Genomic DNA, 21,661 nt, shown 5'->3' with positions numbered 1-21,661 from the left:
TCAGGCATCTAGATCTTTTACGAAATATATCTCTATGACAGAATTTCGCTGAATGCTTGCATGGGCGTGACATTATCTCTCACGAACCTGCAAATAAACAGACTCCATCAAATCGAGTCCACTATTATGTTACTTGCTTGCGTTCTTGGCTTCACAATCGTCTTCTAGAGTTTAGTACTGCCTTTTATTTTTACAGGTCCGCAAAGTTGTTAATACGACAGAACTTAGTCTGTCTCCAGAAGAAATATGACTCACACGTGTTGATCCGGAATATACCGGGTTTTATTACCACCGAGGCAGAAATTTGTCCGAAGTCGAGTTTTCGAAGTTTGGACACAACTTTACCGAGGATTTAGAGCTAAATCATTTATTGAGGAGTGCATGAAGTGGAAAGACTTTATTCGCTGCGCAAGACAGTGATTAAATTGTGTCAGTGTGCGATAAAGTGCAATCAGCTTTGTTCATTGATGAAAGAGGAGAAGTAGGTCAGTTTGTTGTTACTTTTTTGAAGTTGTAAATTCTACTCTAGATAGCGTGTTTTGCTCTAATTATGATTTGCAATAAAGCTTTTACTGTTGTTTAATTTTGTCAGTCATAATTTCCCAATATGCATGTATTACAAATTTATATAAAACTAGTTGAAATATGGAACTATCTTCTTGTGCAACTTGCAGCGCACAGCCACAGGTGTGATTTGGTCGCCCTAGTGTAAGAAATTTAGGAACAGTTTTCTATGTTTTCAGAATGATGGATAGCGAATTGATGCACGCAGACTATTGCATTGATGCAGAAGAATTCTTTGGAAATGAACGAAAACAGTTGACAAGCAACAAAAAATTTGTAGCTCCCTTGCAAATTCGTAAAACGGTATGTATTCATGCGCGGAGAGAAAATCCATTGAAGAAATTTTTAGAGGCCCACCACGGGGAAATTATTCTACAGGTTGCAAAAGTTATATAGATCTAATACTGTGTTTCAAAATGCTTTTGTACAAAATTTAAAGGTAACTGCAAATAATCCTTTTAACAGTGTGATAACCACATTTAGGTAGCAAACAGAACCTACACAAATTAACTTTTTTATCCACCTTGTCTGTAACAAGGTTACTAGTAATTACTTTAAATTTAAAATAGCCATTTTGACACCAAAAGTTTTTGAATTTATGTTTTTACTTTAAATAGTGAATCGACTGTTTATTAAAGTTTCTATATAATTATTTTAAACGTTCCTTTTTTTCCATGCAATAATTAAGTTAAATTTTTAGAAACTATTTTTTCGAAATTCTGTAGATCTAGACGCAGTATTTGCCTAATTTTTACAATAAAAAATATACATTTTGGGTGATACATTAATTGACTTACTAGAGCTGAGATATTTTAAAAATTCAAAAAGATCCTACCACCAGCCTTAAGGATTATGTTAAGTCTTTGTCTAAAATGATCATGTAAATTTATAAAGCTGCAATTCATAAACAACTCTGAATCAGCCAGTGCTTATATATTAATACATCAGTCCTTATATAAATCGGTGGTATTTAATATGACACATTAATGTAGTCAATATTAAGCACATTTTAATTGGGCTAATTTGTGAAAAAAATATATGTGTGTGTATTGAAAAGTTGATGGCAAGCACTTTCGAAGAAAAAGTAGTGCTATTGCACTCGCCCCGGCATCGCCATTGTTTAAAGTCTTTGATAAAGTCAAATATCCCTGTTACTATCAATGCAATTGACTTGAAACTTAAAATATTTATTTAATTTCAAAGTCTACACCAGTTGAAACAATTCCCACAACTCTGGTTGGAATTTTGACAGAGTTATGCCCCTTTTTAACTTAGATTTTTTTTTGTTAAAGTTTTTGATACTATAAGATTCTTTCACTGGTTGTAGGTGCAGATGGGAATTTCCTGCCTCGAGGGTAACTGTTTAGGCGGTAACGAGGTTCCTACCAAGTTACCGCCTAAACAGTTACCCGAGAGCCGGATATTCCCATCTGCACCTATAACCAGTGACAGAATCTTTTTCTTGCATACCGATATCAAGATATATTAATAAAAATAAAATCAATAGAACGGCTTTCTTTTTAGAACTATTTCTTATAGCAGCGTATTTAAACATAGCGCGGGAAACCAACGTCCGTAAACAGGAAAGACGTCATGAAGTTTCAAAAACAAATAACAACGTTAAGTTCCAGTTTTGATGTATCAGTTGCAGCTTAACGCTATGATTTTTTGATAAAATAACGTGTTTTGAATCGAGAAATATACCATCAGGAATAAAAAGGAACTGTCAAGGTATTGGATTTTTATTCCGTTTTCTTAAATAAAATATAAATTACTACATAAATCGTAGTTGAAATACGTCATTTAAAGCACGAGAGTCATCTTACACCCCGGGGTGTAAGATGGATTTTTCCAGCACCGGTAAAAACACCGGAAATCCCCGTCTGGTATGCAAGAAAGTCAAATATTATATCTCTGTTACTATCAAAGTTTTTTACTTGAAACTTAAAATAGTTATTTACTATCAGAATCTACGCCAGGAGAAACAATCCCCATAACTCTGATTTGAATTTTAACAGATTTATGCTCCTTTTTCACTTAGATATTTTTGGTTATTAATTATATAAAATTTTTGATAAAGTCAAATATCTCTGTTACAGTTACTATCAAAGCTTTTTACTTAAGTGAAACTCGAAATAATTATTTACTCACAAAATCTACACCAGGAGAAACAATCCCCATAATTCTGATTTGAATTTTGACAGAGTTATGTCCCTTTTTAACTTAGAATCTTTTGGTTAAAGTTTTATAAAGTTTTTACTGGCAAATCTCTTAATTCAGAATCAAGAACTGAGAAAAGCCGAGTATGCTATCTTACAGACAGCTCTTGTATAACAATGTATATTAATTTTAGTTTTCCTCTTCCAGTTTCAATAGATCTTCAGGCGGTTACTACAATTAGTAGAAGTTATTATCCTCATTTGCACATTGTTATTTTGTAGTATTATCTGTAGTATTATTTCTGTTCATTAACCAAAGACATGCTAAAGTTTGTTGTTGTTGTTGTATAAATGCATCAGGTCAAAATCAGAAATCTAGTTATTAAGCAGCATTAATCAGATTAAAATGAAAGCTTGTTTTTGAAACTGTTGTTAAAATGTCTAACAACAATGCAGAGTCATGTATGCTGTAAATGTAAACATTTAGATTTTGACAAAGTTAGAATTCCCTGCCAACCCTTTACTTTTAAGAAACATTAATTACCAGGCCTTTCATTATTCAGTTGTCAGAATGAATGTATACAATTTATCAAGGCATCATATTACCACATATTTTGTCATTTGAAGTCAGACTGAAGTTCTTTTCACCTTTTCTCTTGTTCTAGTCCCCTTGTCATTATATGAATTTTTCTTATTTTTTGTATTTTGAAACATTTACATTAATTTTTTTCTTACTTATAGCACCATATTGCTCTTAACTTACACTTTCTGTTCAGTTAAAATTATTCTTTGTGTTTATACATTAATCTATCCTTAAGCTGTCCAGTCTACAGTAAGAAAATGTGTGTTTAGTTCATACTGAATTTTAGGCCAAAAGAGTCAGTACTGAGTTTCTTGGACACATTGATGAAAACAGATTTTGGTGTTGATGCCCCTAATGCTGTTGATGAAACCCATCTTAAGTAATTTTATCCTTTCCTTCCCTGAATCATATGGGGAAGTTGACACTAGCAGTGCGCACTGAGTATAGAATACAGTAAGTTTAGGTTAACAACCTGTGATAAAATACGAATCACCTAATATCATATTTACTGTTTAATGGAAATGCAGTTAAAATTGCTGTCAAATAGCCACCTTTATTCATCAGCCACTTGCCTTAAGTAGTCAGTCTGAGCTACCTTCTCAAATTGACATTTTGTTCTAATAATTCCGCTGATTTAAGCAGCCGTCTGCATTACTCTAGCAGCCACATTGTGTCACTCCACCCACTGGTTGGCTGCTTTAATTACAGGTAAGATTGTATATCAAAATCAATGCAAAATACACAAACTCAATTTTTGCTGCCCTTTCACACAGGCTTTGAAGAAAGTGCTCTGAGAAACTACCAAGGTTTTTTAGCCTTTTTGAGTAACATTTACTGAAGTTGTTGATTGTATTATATTGATGTATGTAAATGTTAACCACTGGTTATAATGTGTTACAAGTTTCTATTTTCTTGTTATTTTTATTCAACATGAACACTACTTGTTTTTACTGCTTTGAAGTTCAAATTGGAGTTTGTAAGCTATAAAGTGAGACATGTTTCGCTATATATAATTTCAGTGACCAGATGCAACATTGTTAATCATGTATTGTTTAATCGTACATGTATAAGGCCACAGTGAAAAAAGATTTTCATTTTTGGCTAAAAGTGCTAAAGCATTTAGCATTTATTTGCAACATTCTATTGCCAGTATTTTAGTGGTGTAAAAGTAAGGTTTTGACGGTGTTCTCCATGGCAATATGATAAAAACATTGTGACTGTCTGAAATCATTCATTCACAACCTCTGATTCATGTGAAGAAGTTGTCAGTTATTTGTGGAAAAGAGATAAGTACTGGCGAAAAATCCAGGAACACAGGTTAGATTAACTGCCTGCCATTATATAACTGAAATACTGTTGAAAAATTGTGCTAAACCAAGAACAAACAAATACTTAATCTGTGCACACTATAGGACAATTTGTAAAAAAGGAAGGTAATGCTTTTGAGTATTCAAGGTCTTTCTGAAAGTAATTTTTCTTTATCTGTGCTATTTATGTCTCCCACCTTATGTCTCCCACCACACAGTGGTGTGGGAGACATATTGATTCACTCCAGTCTGTGCGTTCGTGTGTCTGACCACAAGACCTCGGTCAAGTTCGATAATTAGCAAAATCGGCCAAGGAACTTCGGAATTATGGCCCTTGACAATAATTAAGGAATCACCTAGACTCCTAAAAATGCTGAAGTATTCAGTCTCAAACATGCACCAAAAACCATTCATCTTGTCAGCACTCTAAGTCAAACATTTCTTATCCAATCTTCACCAAACTTGAACAAAATGTGTTTGCCAATAAGTCCTTGGCCAAGTTCGATAACTAGCCAGATCAGCCCAGGGTCTTGGGAATTACGGCCCTTGACAATAATTAATGAATCACCAAGACTCATAAAAATGCTGAAGTATACACCAAAAACCATTCATCTTGTCCGCACTCTAAGTCAAACATTTCTCATGCGATCTTCACCAAACTTGATTAAAATGTGTTTGACCATAAGTCCTCGGCCAAGTTCGCTAACTAGCCAAATCGACTCAGGCACTTCGGAATTATGGCCCTTGAATTACCAAAAATCAGCCTTTTTACTCTTGTCTGCACTCTAAGTTGAATATTTCTCATCAGATCTTACCAAACTTGAACAAAATGTGTGTGACCTTAAGTCCTCTCCCAGGTTCGATAACTAGCCAAATTGGCGTAGGTACTTCAGAATTATGGCCCTTGAATTACTGAAAATCAGCCATTTTACTCTTCAAAGGTATATTTGTTGTGACTAAACAGTATATAAAGGCTGACTTAGTATTTAGATGATTAGGCAGTTGTGGGATACATGCGCATTTCTCAAAAGCAGCTCTAGTTTTTTTTTTCGTTTTTCATTTTTATTATAAATTCATAACAGTAAACATTATATTGAGATTTGACCAATACCTCAGTAGACAACTTGCTGTAAGCAGGTCCACTAACTTCCCAAACTGACATTTTGTTCTAATTTGAACTTGTCTTAGCTCCCACCTGTCTAAAGGAATCAGATCATGTCAATCTCTGAGCTGGCTTTTTAACACAGGTTATAATGTATATTATTAGATCATGCTTTACAACAGTTCACTGACAAAATGTTTATCGGCAAAATTTGTGCATGTCTGACCGTTACAAGGCGGTGCCTACTGTGTTTATTTGTTTGTTTTGTCCTCGTGTATTTGCTTTGTATGTGAGTGTGTGTGCTTGTAGTATGCACATCTGTGCTGTGAGTTTTGTTTTGGGGAGGCTGCGGTTTTAGAACATGGCATTCCCAGTTTGTTATTTATCCTTGTCCTTTTTTTTTTACAATAAAAAATCTTCCAGTCACCATAAAGTTATAATAAAAATGATGTTCATTATGGCCTTAATTAATGCAGATAACATTGTTCTGTTGTTACTGTGTTATGTTAAGAAAAAAAAGAAATTTTCAAGATGCCATTATGGAATTATTTTACAAAGATGAGATATTTTTCTGCACAGGTAAAATTTTATGATAAGAATCAATTTTTTATTAAAAAAGACAGTAAGTTATAAATGAGTTATAGGAGATCAAGTTTCCTGGCTTTTTTCTGTTCCAAGTGGTTGCTAGTACAGCATTACAGAGTAAATGTATATTTTGCAACATCTGTCAAAATTTGTGATGTTTATCCTATGTTGTACATAAATCATGTCAAACGGAAGTGCATTAGTATTTCATTGCAACATAATGCAGGTCCTCAATACAGTGTTTGACTCATATGTATATATCGCTAAAACCATCAAGAGGAGAAAAACTTACGGGGGATTTGAAAGACTTGATTGTAGACACTGTGCCAGTGCTGTAATCCGTACAGTGTCTTAATTAAAAGTAACTGACAAGTACCCCACTTGAATACGGGCTCTTGAAACTGATCATAATAATATTTTTTGTACTAAGCTCATGAAGGCCGTAAATGCAATATGTATTTATATAGAAATACATCCTTCATGCATAAATTTTGCTAATTGTTTCAGTCCTGTACTTTTCTCACAGACTGAATTTCCTTTTTTCTCTCCTATATTTTGAATACATGTATAGCAAGTAGTTTGGGGGTGGCACTCTTAAATATCTTATACACGATGATGTTTACAGAAACTTGCTTACAGATGTTCAGCAAAAATATAGAAAAATTACAAAAAAAGGTTGGAAATATTACATGTATCCATCATTAGACAAATGAATAATAAAAGATTATTTTGAAGCCTGCTTAATATATCTTAGTCGGAGGAAATAGTCTCAAATTTTAATATCATTATACGCCCGAAGGGACGTATTATGTTGTAGCCCAGGTGTCCGTCTGTCTGTCCGTCCGTCTGTTAGCAAGTTGGTGTCCGCTCTGTAACTCTTGAACCCCTTGAAGGATTTCAAAAAAACTTGAAACAAATGTTCACCACACGGAGACGATGTGCAGAATGCTTGTTTCAGATGACTAGCTTCAAGGTCAAGGTCACACTTAGGGATCAAAGGTCATATGAGTGTGTTTCATGTCCGCTCTGTAACTCTTGAACTGCTTGAAGGATTTCAAAGAAACTTGGCGCAAATGTTCACTATACTGAGGCAACGTGCAGAGCGCTTGTTTCTGATGACTAGCTTCAAGTTCAAGGTCACACTTAGGAGTGAAAGGTCATATATGACTTTGCTGTGTCCGCTCTGTAACTCTTGAACTGCTTGAAGGATTTCAAAGAAACTTGGCACAAATGTTCACCGCACTGAGGCGACGTGCAGAGCGCATGTTTTGGATGACTCGCTTTAAGGTCAAGGTCACACTTAGGGGTCAAACGTCATACATGACTGCTTTGTGTATATTGCTCTGCATTGCAGTGCTCTTGTTTTTATTTGGCAGATCCCTTTTTTGTTCTCTTACAATAAATATTTTTTTTGTATTACTTCCCTTTTTTAGCTCGACTATTCATAGAATAGTAGAGCTATTGGACTCGCCCATGCGTCGGCGTCCGCGTCCGCGTCGGCGTCCGCGTCCCGATTTGGTTAAGTTTTTGTATGTAAGCTGGTATCTCAGCAACCACTTGTGGGAATGGATTGAAACTTCACACACTTATTCACTGTGATAAACTGACTTACATTGCACAGGTTCCATAACTCTGTTTTGCTTTTTTACAAAATTATGCCCCTTTTTTGACTTAGAAATTTTTGGTTAAGGTTTTGTATGTAAGCTGGTATCTCAGTAACCACTTGTGGGAATGGATTGAAACTTCACACACTTATTTACTGTGATAATCTGACTTACATTGCACAAGTTCCATAACTCTATTTTGCCTTTTCACAAAATTATGCCCCTTTTTCAACATAGAAATTTTTGGTTAAGTTTTTGTATGTAAGCTGGTATCTCAGTATCCACTAATGGGAAAGGATTGAAACTTCACACACTAGTTCACTGTCATGATATGACATGCAGTGCAAAGGGTCAATAACTCAACTTTGCATTTTACAAAATTATGCCCCTTTTTCAACTTAGGAGTTTTTGGGTTAAATTCTTATATGTAAGCTGGTATCAGTACCCACTAATGGGAATGGATTGAAACTTCATACACTTGTCCACTGTCATGAGCTGATAAGCACTATGCAGGTTCCATAACCCTATTTTACTTTTTTACTAAATTATGCCCCTTTTTCGACTTTCTTATTCATTCAAGCGACAAGGCTGTTAAATAGTCGAGCGTTGCTGTCCTCCGACAGCTCTTGTTGTTACTATAAATAACTTATTTTAAAAGTTTTTTATTATTGGCCTTGGGGAAAAACCGAGACCACTTTTCTGTGGTACAACATGGATGTTACATCCAATTTTTAGATGTGTTTTGACATAACTTTACCTGGTAAGAATTTTTTTGTGGACTTAGAATTTTTTTTGGAATTTCTGCTTTTTGTTGTTCCTGTCCTTTGGGCTTTTGGGCTTCAACAGTCAAGTTCTTGAAATTTTGCTCCCATCCTCTGATGTAACTCTTCAGGCATATATTGGTCTGCTTGGTGGCGCTCTTGTTGGATCATAGTTTAGCTCGGATCACTAGAAGGTATATTTATACTTATAGCAAATGACCTGTGACCAGGATGGGTTTGAACCAAAGATCATCCAAATATGGAAACAAATGCTATATTTCTTCAGAAGCACTGCTTTGCCACCTTTGGTGTTTTGTTTCCAATAAAGACAGCAGTTTTTGCCCATCATAAGGCAGAAAGATAGCCTTTGCCAATCATAAGGCAAAAAGATAGCCTTCGCCAATTGTAAGGCAGAAAAGTGGGAATGAGAGAAGATAGGTTTTACCAGTTGTAAGACAGAAAGATAGCCTTAACCAATCTTGAGGAAGAAAGATAGTCTCCCCCAATCTTAAAGTAGAAAGCTAATCTTCCCAAAACTTAAAGATGAAAATAAGCATTCATCAGTTGTAAAGCAGAAAGGTAGCCTTCAGTTGTAACCCCTGTAAAAAATGTTCTAGAACTAGTATTAAGTTCTTGAACATTCAAGAACTTCTGAAGAACTTATAGAACTGTTCTTGAACCAGCAAAACAGTTCTTAGACTGTGGTCCTAGAACAATGATGGTTCTTGAACATTAGTTCAAAAACTGCAAAAGTTCAAGAACTTATAGAACTTTACCAGAGTTCTTGAACAGTTACTGCTGGTCTAGAACCAAAATTGTTCTTGAACACAGGTTCATTTAAAGTACTAAAATTCAAAACCTTTTTCTAGTTTAGTACCAGTTCTTGAACCCAATTGTGAGTTTCTGAACTGTTCATTCATTATACAAAAACTTAGGTTTATTACCTTTTACAATAATGAATAAGTTCTTGAACTGTTCTTGAACATTAAATTCATAATGTCACATGATCAGTTTCCATTATTTTGTTGCATGCTGGGAAATTTTTTGCACATGTGATTCAGCAATTTTTGAGACGTTTGTGCAGCAAATAAGCAGGAAATATTTATCAACTACAGTAAGTAATGGTTTAAAAGGAACACGAGTATAATGAATATCAGATAAGTAATTATGGTGTTGTCATTAATTGTTCATTTTAAAAAATATAAAATCCTTTTAAAATGTCACAAGTTTTCACGACCCTGAAGGATCTGAATTTCAATCTTGAGATTAAAGTAAATTATACATTGTTTAACATAATGTTTTGTATTTTATGCAGCTATTGTTTACTTCTTATTATGCCCCCAATCCCACTGTAGTTTACTGTTTTACTCATGTCATTTGTTGAGGGTGTAAAATGTCATTTCACAGTGACTGAGACTAAAAACAGACCACAGTCTCTGGCCACTAACTGAACATCACTTTGACCTATAGTTGACAGATTTCATAGGATGGTCAGTCTGCTAAATAACAGTAATGTAGTTTCAAAAAAATGTTGTTTGTAGCCCCTGCCAAGATCACTTCATGAAATTTTCGACAGGGTTCTTAAATTAGTTCTTGAATTTATTCTTGAATAGTCAAAGGAAGGGACTCAGTTATATCGAACTTCTGTAATCATATCTAGAAGTTCTTGAACTGTTCAAGATCATTGCAGAATTAATACTTGAACTAGTTCTTGGATAGTTCAAGAACATTAAATTGTCATTTTAGAACTAGGAGTTCAAGAATTTGTTCTAGGTTTAGTTCTAGAAAAAGTTCTAGAACTTCCAAGTTCTAGAACTGCCATTTAATGTTCATGAACTATTCTAGAACTAGATTCAAGAACTGTTCAAGAACTATTTCTTGAATTCCTCGCAGGGGAAGGTAGAAAGATAAACTTCACATGTTTTTAGGCAGAAAGATAGTTTTTAGCAGTTGTAATGCAGAAACGTGGCCATTGCCATTCTTATCTCAGGAAGATAGCGCCTTTACTATTTGTAAGACAGAAAAATAGCCTTTACCATTTGTAAGGCAGAAAGATAGCCTTCACCATTTTAATTTAGCTTTTTCTGTTGGACATCTATCCTTGTTTTTAAGGCAGGGAGATAGCTTTTGCCCATCATAAGGCAGAAAAATATGTTTTGCCAGTCAGAAGACAAGAGAAATAGCTTTTCCTGAATATAAGGTAGAGAGATGGATTTTGCCCATCATTAAAGGCAGAGACATAGCTTTTGACCATGGTAAGGAAGATGGATAGCTTTGTCTGTTATAAGGTAGAGAGATAGTTTTGCCCACAGCAAAGCAGAGATGTAGCTTTTACCAAGCATTAGGTAGAGAAATAGCTCCTGTCTGTCATCAGGAAGAGAGGTAGCTTTTTCACATCTTGCGACAGGGAGATACCTTTTAATGCTGTCCATTAATGCAATGAGAAAGCTTTTGCCCATCGTCAGGCAAGAAGATGACTTTTGCCCCTTAATGCAATGAGAAAGCTTTTGCCCATCATCAGGCAGGAAGATGGCATTTTGTCAGTTATACACAATAGATTTACTGTTGCCTATCATAAGAAAAGAGGTGGCAGTTATTCATCATAAGACAGACAGAATGGCTTTTGCTTATTGTAGGCAGAAATAGCTTATGCCATTCGTTAGGTAAAAGATGGCATTTGCCCATCATAAGACAGAAATGGCTTTTGTTCATTGTACACAAAGATAATATTATAGCCTTTTCTAATTATAGGGCAGATAGAAAGCATTTGCCCATTATCAGGCAGGAAGATGGCTGTTGTCCATTAAATTGCAATGAGATAACTTTTGCCCATCATCAGGCAAGAAGATGGTTTTTGTTCATTCAATACATGCAATGAGAAAGCATTTGCCCATCATGAGGCAGGAAGATGGCTTTTGTCCATTAAAGCAATGAGAAAGCTTTTGCCCATCATGAGGCAGGAAGATGACTTTTGTCCATTAATGCAATGAGAAAGCTTTTGCCCATCATCAGGCAGAAAGATGGCTTTTGTCCATTAATGCAATGAGAAAGCTTTTGCTCATCATCAGGCAGGAAGATGGCTTTTGTCCATTAATGCAGTGAGAAAGCTTTTGCCCATCATCAGGCAGGAAGATGGCTTTTGTTCATTAATGCAATGAGAAAGCTTTGTCCATAATCAGGCAGGAAGATGACTTTTGTCCATTAATGCACTGAGAAAGCTTTTGCCCATCATCAGGCAGGAAGATGGCTTTTGTCCATTAAATTGCAATGAGATAACTTTGCCAATCATCAGCCAGGAAGATTGCTTTTGTTCATTAAATTGCAATGAGATAACTTTTGCCCATCATCCGGCAGGAAGATGGCTTTTGTCCATTCAATAAATGCAGTGAGAAAGCTTTTGCCCATCATCAGGCAGGAAGATGGCTTTTGTCCATTAATGCAATGAGAAAGCTTTTGCCCATCATCAGGCAGGAAGATGACTTTTGTCCATTAATGCAATGAGAAAGCTTTTGCCCATCATCAGGCTGGAAGATGGCTTTTGTCCATTAATGCAATGAGAAAGCTTTTGCCCGTCATCAGACAGGAAGATGGCTTTTGCCCATTAATGCAGTGAGAAAGCTTTTGCCAATCATCAGGCAGGAAGATTGCTTTTGTTCATTAAATTGCAATGAGAAAGCTTTTGCCCATCATCAGGCAGGAAGATGGCTTTTGTCCATTAATGCAATGAGAAAGCTTTTGCCCATCATCAGGCAGGAAGATGGCTTTTGTTCATTAATGCAATGAGAAAGCTTTGCTCATCATCAGGCAGGAAGATGGCTTTTGTCCATTAAATTGCAATGAGATAACTTTTACCAATCATCAGCCAGAAAGATTGCTTTTGTTCATTAAATTGCAATGAGATAACTTTTGCCCATCATCAGGCAGGAAGATGGCTTTTGTCCATTCAATAAATGCAGTGAGAAAGCTTTTGCCCATCATCCGGCAGGAAGATGGCTTTTGTCCATTAATGCAATGAGAAAGCTTTTGCCCATCATGAGGCAGGAAGATAACTTTTGTCCATTAATGCAATGAGAAAGCTTTTGCCCATCATCAGGCAGGAAGATGGCTTTTGTCCATTAATGCAATGAGAAAGCTTTTGCCCATCATCATCTTCCTCATCAGGCAGGAAGATGGCTTTTGTCCATTAATGCAATGAGAAAGCTTTTGCCCATCATCAGGCAGGAAGATGGCTTTTGCCCATTAATGCAATGAGAAAGCTTTTGCCCATCATCAGGCAGGAAGATGGCTTTTGTCCATTAATGCAGTGAGAAAACTTTTGTCCATCATCGGGCAGGAAAATGACTTTTGTCCATTAATGCAGTGAGAAAGCATTTGCCCATCATCGGGCAGGAAGATGGCTTTTGTCCATTAATGCAGTGAGAAAGCTTTTGCCCATCATCAGGCAGGAAGATGGCTTTTGTCCATAAAATTGCAATGAGAAAGCTTTTGCCCATCATCGGGCAGGAAGATGGCTTTTGTCAATTATTCACAACAGATTTACTGTTGCCGATCATAAGAAAAGAGATGGAGGTTACCCGTCATAAGACAGACAGAATAGCTTTTGCTAATTGTACGCAGAAATAGCTTATGCCATTCGTTAGGTAAAAGATGGCATTTGTCCATCATAAGACAGAAATTGCTTTTGTTCATTGTACACAAAGATAATATTATAGCTTTTTTCTAGTTATAGGGCAGATAGAATGCATTAATTTTGCCAATCATTAGGCAGAAAATGGCTTTTACCCATCATAAGGCAGAGAGATAACTTTTGCCCATCATACAATTGAAAATAGTCTTGCCCATCATAAGGCAAACGTATGGCTTTTGCCCATCATATGCAAAGAGATAGATTTTACCCATTATAATTGCGATAGATAGCTAAAAATTTGCCAATTTTACGCAGATATAGTTTAAGCCAATTGTTTGCAGAGAGATAGTTCATGCACTGACAAGCAAGTTATGAAAAATATAGGGAAGCAAGAATAATGGGATAATTTGTATGACATTATGTACATAATTCATGCTGTTTTTCTTTGCAGAGAATTAATTGTTTCTTTATGCATGACATGCCTGAATCCTCAACTTTTCATGGTATATGTTTTATTAATTACTTGATGCAAATTAGATGCAGCACAATTGTTATTATTTATAACAAGTAGATTTTGTCTTTGAAAATTCCTGAACATAAATAGAAGGTGGATGTTGGTCTACATATATCATAGCTTATTGTTTTCTGCTTAATTTACTTTAGGGAAACATTTTGTCTTTGATAAGCTGTGCAGTTAATTGACTAACTTCACCCAGAGGAGGCATGAAACTTTAATAATAACAAATAGTGTAAAATCACAGAATTTCACAGATAGACTCAACCATGAAAATCACCCATAAATATTAATGATTTCACTGAATACTTTGTTTCAATGTGACAATTTTTTATATGCAAGAATAAAGATAATTATATGACTGAATGGTAAATCATTGCAGCAATCAGTAAGAAAGCACACCTTATAAAAAGCAGAGGTTGAATTGCAGGTTAATGGAAAATCAATCTATTCTATACTTGCAATGGTAATGAAGCAGAAAGGAGTGCACTTGATAATTCTGTTTTTGAAGTCTTTTGTGTTAGAATATGTTCCTAGAAAATTGACATGAAGTTATGAATAATAACAATCATGTTTCTTTGTTTTATGAAGTGATGCATGCATTAGGAGATGTTTTAAACAAATTCTCTTGTGTTTGATCAGTGCTGGAGACTGTGAGATAATTTCAGCCAAACACCTTGTTCTTCACTGTGTTCATCTTTTTAGACCTATAGGAATATTCAGATACCTGTGCAAATAGTCAGGGGTGGATCCAGGATTCTCAGTTTATAGGAAAAGGGTTTTTCTGTGGTCCTGAAAGTAAAAAAGAAATTCTAGGTGATATATATATCAAATGATTTGCTCTGACAACATGTTTTAGCACAAAAAATGGCTTCTAAGCTATTATCTATCTGTTTGATTGAACATAAATAATGCATTAAACGGTCAACTTTGCATGCATTTTGAATCACTAATACAACTGTATAAATTGTATGCAAGTGGCACAAGTAAATGACTTAGGTCTTCATATCGAATGCCAAGAATGTATGCTGGGTACACCATCCCATTCCTGCCCATCTACATCTCTCTGTGGTAATATATATGTTTTGTTTCCTCAGCAATACTCTGTGCATGTTTGGCACAAGCAAGCAGCTCTACAGTATGGTTGCATATTTCTGCCATGTTGTGTTGGTGCATGTTTGGCAAACTTTCAAATATGGTGGCAGATTTCTGCCATATTGTGTTGGTGCATATTTGGCAGAAGAAAGCAACTCTCAAGTATGGTGGGTGATTTCTGCCATGTTGTATTGGAGAGCCAAACACATGACAACTCCACATACAAACTTTTGTAGAAGTTTGTTAAGTTGTCAGGGCAATAACAAAACAATAATGCTACTCTATTTTCACACGAAATAAGAAAAAGCAAAGGTCTCTGGCATAACAAATTTATTTTATTGTTATTGTGTTTGTGTCTTCTAGTAGACATGCTCACAGTAATTACACAAATGCATAATGTATGGTCATTGGCAAATCATTACCAGAGGGGAGAAAATTGTTAATTGTTGTGTGTCTTTCAGAAGACTCCAACATGAAAACTTGACAAATACAGAGTGTCAGGGTTTTTAGGATGAGGACATCTTCCCAACAACTCTACACTGCTGTGAATGCAGCCATCACAAATCAAGGAAGCTTTTATGTTGCAAGAAAAACTTCCTAAGGAATGAAAAATGAAAAATTGAAATGAGAAAAATATGTGTAATATACTAGAGTTCACTCATCCCCTCTGTATTGTAGGTATCATACGATGTTCAGACCTGTGAGATCCCACTATATTTCCGACGTCAGGAGAGCACGGAGGACCACAAAGTTCCCACCCTAAACAATCTTCAGCGTGTCTCGTCATTTGAAGACCTGTCTGATGACAGCTTAGGTAAGATATGATTGCTTTTTGGTAATTCTATATATTCTAGATAAATCTATATTCTAGATGATATATACTTAAAACTAAGGTCCTAAGACCTCCTGCATATAAATTGGCGTCATTTTTATGTCAAAAATGGGAATGGACTAGCTTGCCCCGAACAATAAGTGGTGCATTAATTGTATAGAATTGCTACAACATAGAGGATGTGGTTAGGAGATAAACTAGAGGCTAAACTGCAAAATGTATATAGCTCTAGTGAGTTTGATTGTGTTTTCAAACAAAATGCGAATTCAAGCCAAACAAACAATAAAGGTATTGAATTTGCCTTATAGTTAAATTCAAAGGTATTCTATCTTTGTATTGTTTGATATGCATTATATATAGGCAGGTAAGTATAAATGGGATAATTCTAAACATTAATGGCAGAAGGACATGTTGCATTGCGCATCAATACAGAGCATTGATCAGCATTGTTGAATAACAAGAAGCCAAGTTCTAGATCAGCAAAATTGAATGCAACAGACAGTAGTGACAGAAATGGCATGTACACAAGACCTTTTCCTGGTGCAGGTTTGTTTGCCCCCAATGTTTGTCAACTGTTTTTAAAAAAGAACTGGGAAAAAAATTAATGTAATTCAATTTTTCTCAAAAAAATCAGCATTACCCATAGCTCCCTTACTAGAAATGTCAAAAAATGATAAATAGAATTACTTTGTAAACCACAACTTCAAATCCTTTTCCTTAATGCTTAACTAACATGTTTATATTATTACACTTTTATTAATTAATTTGAAATATTGATGATTTATTGCTGTAGTTTGGATACTATCTTGCACCTGCCACAGTGTTATTGTCCATAACAATCAATTAGTGAATAAATAACAACTAATCAATAGTAAAATATAGAAATTCATGATAAGAATGAGGTTGTTCTAAGATTGTCCCAGTTCAGGTTTATGAGAAATATTCCCTTAATCAATTTTATTTGATTACCATTACTAACTGATTATCAGTAAATTAGGGCACAATTGTTTTTAGCTCACCTGAGAACAAAGTTCTCAGTGGAGAGTTTCTGTGATCACACATGGTTCGTCTGTGGTTCATCAACAATTTTTTGTAAAGTACCATAATTCAAATCTGTCGTGTAAAATTGCTTTTCACCAACCAGTCAGTCTGATACTCTGTATTTCACAATTCTAAGGAAAACAATGCTAAAACTACCAGTACACAATATTAAGAAGAATCCCACTTGATTTTTACAAAGCAAAAGGGCTTGGACCACTTCACTATTTTGGGGGAAAAAACTGTGATCCTATTTTTCAAATATAATAATAATAATAATAATAATAACAACAACTTTATTTTATGAGGCTAACGCATTTGGATTACCCAATCTTTCATATGGGCCTCCAGATACTTGATATGTTACAATATTTACAAAGGATGAATGCAGTAACACAGAACAATATTGAAAGATATTAAGACAGATATAATATAGAATAGAACTATTTCAAAGACAACTCTACAGTAAAGCACTATCATTCAATTCCACCAGAGAACTTCCAGGTTAAATACATCTTCTTAAATGAAGTTAAGTTTTCTGCTGTTCGCACCTGAATTGGAATATTGTTCCAAATCTTCGGCCCAACATATGCCAGGGACTTCCTAAAGAATTCAAGTTTGGGCTTAGGTAAATACAGTAGTTGGTTTGTTGTTGATCTAAGAGCTGTATTGGTACTTCTTCTAAATTTGTCTGTCATATATTGTGGGCTTAAGTTATTAATAGATTTGTATACCAAAATTGCTTTTTTATATTCTACTTTGTCAGGGAAAGTCATCCAGTTTAATTGAGTGAACAGTTCTTCAGATGGAGTATCAAATGATTTATCAAGAATAATACGTGCAGCCCTTTTTTGAAATTTTATCATTCTGTTCTGAAGTTCTGAGCTAAAAGGACATAGCTAAATAATTATCTCCTGCTTATTTTTTTGTCTGCTTTTTGTTTATAGTAGGCGTGGCTTTGAAGATGTTTATTTTTCGACATATGAGTCGCACCATGAGAAAACCAACATAGTGCATTTGCGACCAGCATGGATCCAGACCAGCCTGTGCATCCCCGCAGTCTGGTCAGGATCTGTGCTGTTCGCTTTCAAAGCCTATTGCAATTAGAGAAACTGTTAGTGAAAAGCATGGATCCTGACCAGACTGCGAGGATGTGCAGGCTGGTCTGGATCCTTGCTGGTCGCAAATGCACTATGTTTGTTTTGTCATGGTGCGGCTCATATTTTAAGGGAATATTTTCAAAATTAAAAACTGATTTTATGTTCAGTATGACAGATGCTGTATTATCTCAGATTTGAGATTAAGATTTTATGATAGTCTGGATTTAATTTAAATCCACTGATGGCATATACATTAAACAGCAGTTAAATGTTCTTGTGGATTAAACCCTACTGAAATGAGTTTGTTCTGGCATGGCACGATGTATTGTGTCATAAACTGTTATTAATATGAACAGATCTATTTCAAAATTTGATCATGGTTTCATAGTTGATAGTTATTAAAACAGCGAATTAGAAAATTTCTGTAACTATGAAATTGAAAAGCTTGAAATGTATTTAAGTGAAAAGTGTATGTTAAGGGCTCAGCTTAGATGATAAATGAAAAGGGCCTGTGAGTTTTGGGGGTTTAATGCATTCTTTCTTATTAAAGAAAATAGCATTAGGACCAGAAACTTAGAATGAAATTGTCAGTTAGTTTAGCCTAACACCTGGACATACCATTATGTAGGTTTTCAAATTTATCAGATTTGAAATTTTATGAGAGACGGAAGCAATGGGATGATTCTAACAGAGTGTTTGTATTTAGCACAGAGAGTACTTGGTATGGTTCGATATTTCTTGGTACTTCATAATTATATTAGGTTATAATCTTAGGAGTAATTTATTATAGCTGTAAATGCCATGCACTGTAAATCTAATCTCTTACAGACTTTAAGTCAGTTTATAGATTTTATAGAATATGATGCTTACAGTAAAGTAGCAGTTTTATTCCAGTGTATCCAAAAAGTGTAAAAAAGATCAATTTACTTGAAAATCTATGTTCCACAAAAAAGAGCCTCCATCCATCAAATGCTATTGTTTACACTTCATTTTCCACTGAAAACTGCTTTTTGAATTTCTTATTGTTCACTTTATTTTTTATTTTTAACATTGAATTTTCCTATCTCGGCTTAAGAACATTGAATTTTCCTGTCTCGGCTAAGTTAGGTCTCTGTTAAGAAATAAGGGGACATAATTATATGCATGGTATTATCTCCTTGTGCTATGGAGTAATCATTTTTCCATTTAAAGGGGATCGGGACATGCACTTTCAAAGATGTGAAAATATTCATGTGTCAGAATACTATTTTAATCTACTGGAGATGTGTTTGCTTAAAGCAAATTCAGCTATTTTCAGTTTACGAAAGATAAACACCAAAAACACCACAACAAAAAGCATGAAAATTAATCCTCACAGTTGCTTAATTATGTCAGAATAAGTTATGTTGACCGAGAATATGGAGGCATAAGCTAGTGGTGTCTTTATCATGCAGTTAGCTCAAGGTGTCCCTGTGTATCAGATCATTTTAATTTTATGTTGATACCAGCTGTAAGCTGTCATGTATACCCTCCTGGCACCCCTCCCCAGCCCACTGCTGTTGTTATGATAAGATAAACAGACATTTATGAATGAAGTTGGGCCAATGTTAGAGTAATATCTTTCTTTACAACCTGGAAGCAAGCCAGAATACATAGCTTCTTAACAACATGCCTGATACTGAACTTTGCAGTGTTACCATAGTTTATCCTAATTGATGTGCACCAGGCTACAGGCCTGATAATGAACCTTGCAGTGCTACTGTATTTTATCCTAACTGAAGTGCACCAGGCTACAGGCCTGATAATGAACCTTGCGGTGCTACTGTTTTTTATCCTAATTGAAGTGCACCAGGATACAGGCCTGATAATGAACCTTGCAGTGCTACTGTATTTTATCCTAATTGAAGTGCACCAGGATACAGGCCTGAGTGTTACCATAGTTTATCCTAATTGAAGAACATCAGGCTACAGCCTAGATACTGAATGTGCAGTGGTATTGAAAAATGGCAAGAAACCCAAAACAGAAAAAAACACCAGGTTACAATTGTGCATTGCTGTAATTTATCAAAGTTGAAATGCACCAGACTAAAAGCCTGATAATGGCAAAAATCATTGAAGACACATTTATTGAACATATTTATTTTACATTAATACAGAAAGTTTAAAGATGCACAGTTCCTGGGTAAGGAGCTGTGGAGTTACTCCCCCTGGGACTTGAATTGATCAAGAGAAAGCAAGTTGTTTTAGTGATATGATCTACTAATTTTCTCAATGATTAGTTTTGAAGCATACATCAAAACAAAAGAAAAAGATGAAAAAGTGGCATTTTAACTTGATGGAAATGATTGTGAAATATTCATGTCAAGCAATGCTGTTCTTGGTATGAAGTAAAATATATTAAGTTGAGGTTGTTAATTTTTAATTGGCTTGTACATTCACCATTCTTTATGATGAAAGAAAATGTTTTGTAATTATTTTTCATTTGTATTATGTATGGTAATGTAACTGTAATTGTCTGTTATTAATAAATCATTTAACTTGTAGCAGAAACACAGATACACCTGAAATTTCAGGCAGACAGCAGAGAAAGGGGTTTTGATTTATTAAACTGTTTTTTTGTTGTTGTTTTTTTTTTTTCAAAATCTTGTTGGTAAAGGTAACACAGCAGCCTTCCAACTTGAATAGCAGATACCCCACAGATGCCACCCATTTAGTTAAGGGAGACACCATCTGTATGGCCATCGTAATGACTAAGTATACTCCTGTGAAAGAATGCAGTCACTGCTCAGATAGAATACCATAAAGATCAGGATGCAAAAAGCCTAATTTTAGAGGGATGATTTTATGTCAGATTTATTTGTTTAGTTAAAAACCTTCTTTAAATGCTGACATCTATTGCAAACTTCAATTTGATGGAAACTACCTTTAGTACAAACCTGACTGGAAAAAAGGAGGGTGTAATTACCGAGATTGAAAAAAGTATTGTCTGTCCGAATGCTTTTATTACTTATATTAAGCACTATTTTTAGTATTTAATTAACAAGAGTTGACATAGATTATAATTCACTTGTATTTGCATCAATATCTGGCTGATACACAAATTTACATAAAGCCGTGGTAACAGGACTAAAGGGTTTATAAAAAAATCATCAAGGTTATCTCATATCTTTTAACTGTTCTTTATCCCGGTATGTTAACCTAACGCTGATAATTGAAAACATTTTAGTGTATTCTGCATTAAAATCGTCATAAATTTCTAATGATATTGAAAGATCACAGGTAATCCCGTTACATGAATGAATAAAATGTAAAGCGCACCATTGATATGTGGAGATTTGTTGAGTCACACAGGCCTAGATGAAAACATATAGATGAATGGAGTTAAAATCATGAATGAAAACTTTACTAGCTGGCATATGAATGAGTTAGTATGACATCTTAACCTAGTGACCTTGAAAAATCTTGGATTCAGAGGTAAAAACCAGTAAACCGCAAAACCACACTGTCCCCCACCTGTAGAGTCAAGATTTTGATACCTGCTTGTAGACTGGCTTTCAAGTCTTATTTATTTTGAACGGTACATGATTTCGATTAATGTTTCAGTTATGGTAGGAATCAGCCCATATTCTTGTCAGTCAGTTGTGATAAGTCATTTTACAAATGTACTTTCATACCCTAGTATTTACATTGCTTCTGTTATTGCAATTATATCATCATCAGTGCTTTGCAATTCCCATAAAAAGTTTTCAAGAGGTCACAACAGTTACATTCAGTTGGATTGCTTACATGTCATGTCCTCATTAGAGATATG

At 35.0% G+C, this 21,661-nt stretch overlaps 1 protein-coding gene across 2 annotated transcripts in view; it reads left to right on the top strand.

Moving 5' to 3' along the window:
* The first annotated feature begins 264 nt into the window (after positions 1-264).
* The window catches only part of LOC123561085 (protein C-ets-1-like), a 94,312-nt gene continuing 72,915 nt past the window's right edge, over positions 265-21,661 (top strand). The window contains exons 1-3 of one of the 2 annotated variants that reach the window (XM_053516546.1): positions 265-481; positions 744-867; positions 15,580-15,715. In XM_053516546.1, the coding sequence (XP_053372521.1) occupies positions 468-481; positions 744-867; positions 15,580-15,715 (274 nt within the window). In that variant the 5' untranslated portion in view covers positions 265-467. Of the gene's footprint in view, positions 486-743; positions 868-15,579; positions 15,716-21,661 lie in introns of both variants that reach the window. The other variant, XM_053516547.1, reaches the window with a different exon arrangement.

This window comes from Mercenaria mercenaria, chromosome 10 (assembly GCF_021730395.1).
Source record: "Mercenaria mercenaria strain notata chromosome 10, MADL_Memer_1, whole genome shotgun sequence".
Taxonomy (NCBI): Eukaryota; Metazoa; Mollusca; class Bivalvia; order Venerida; family Veneridae; genus Mercenaria; species Mercenaria mercenaria.
The sequence above is the reverse complement of the archived record's forward strand: the minus strand, read 5'-3'. Positions and strand labels throughout refer to the sequence as shown.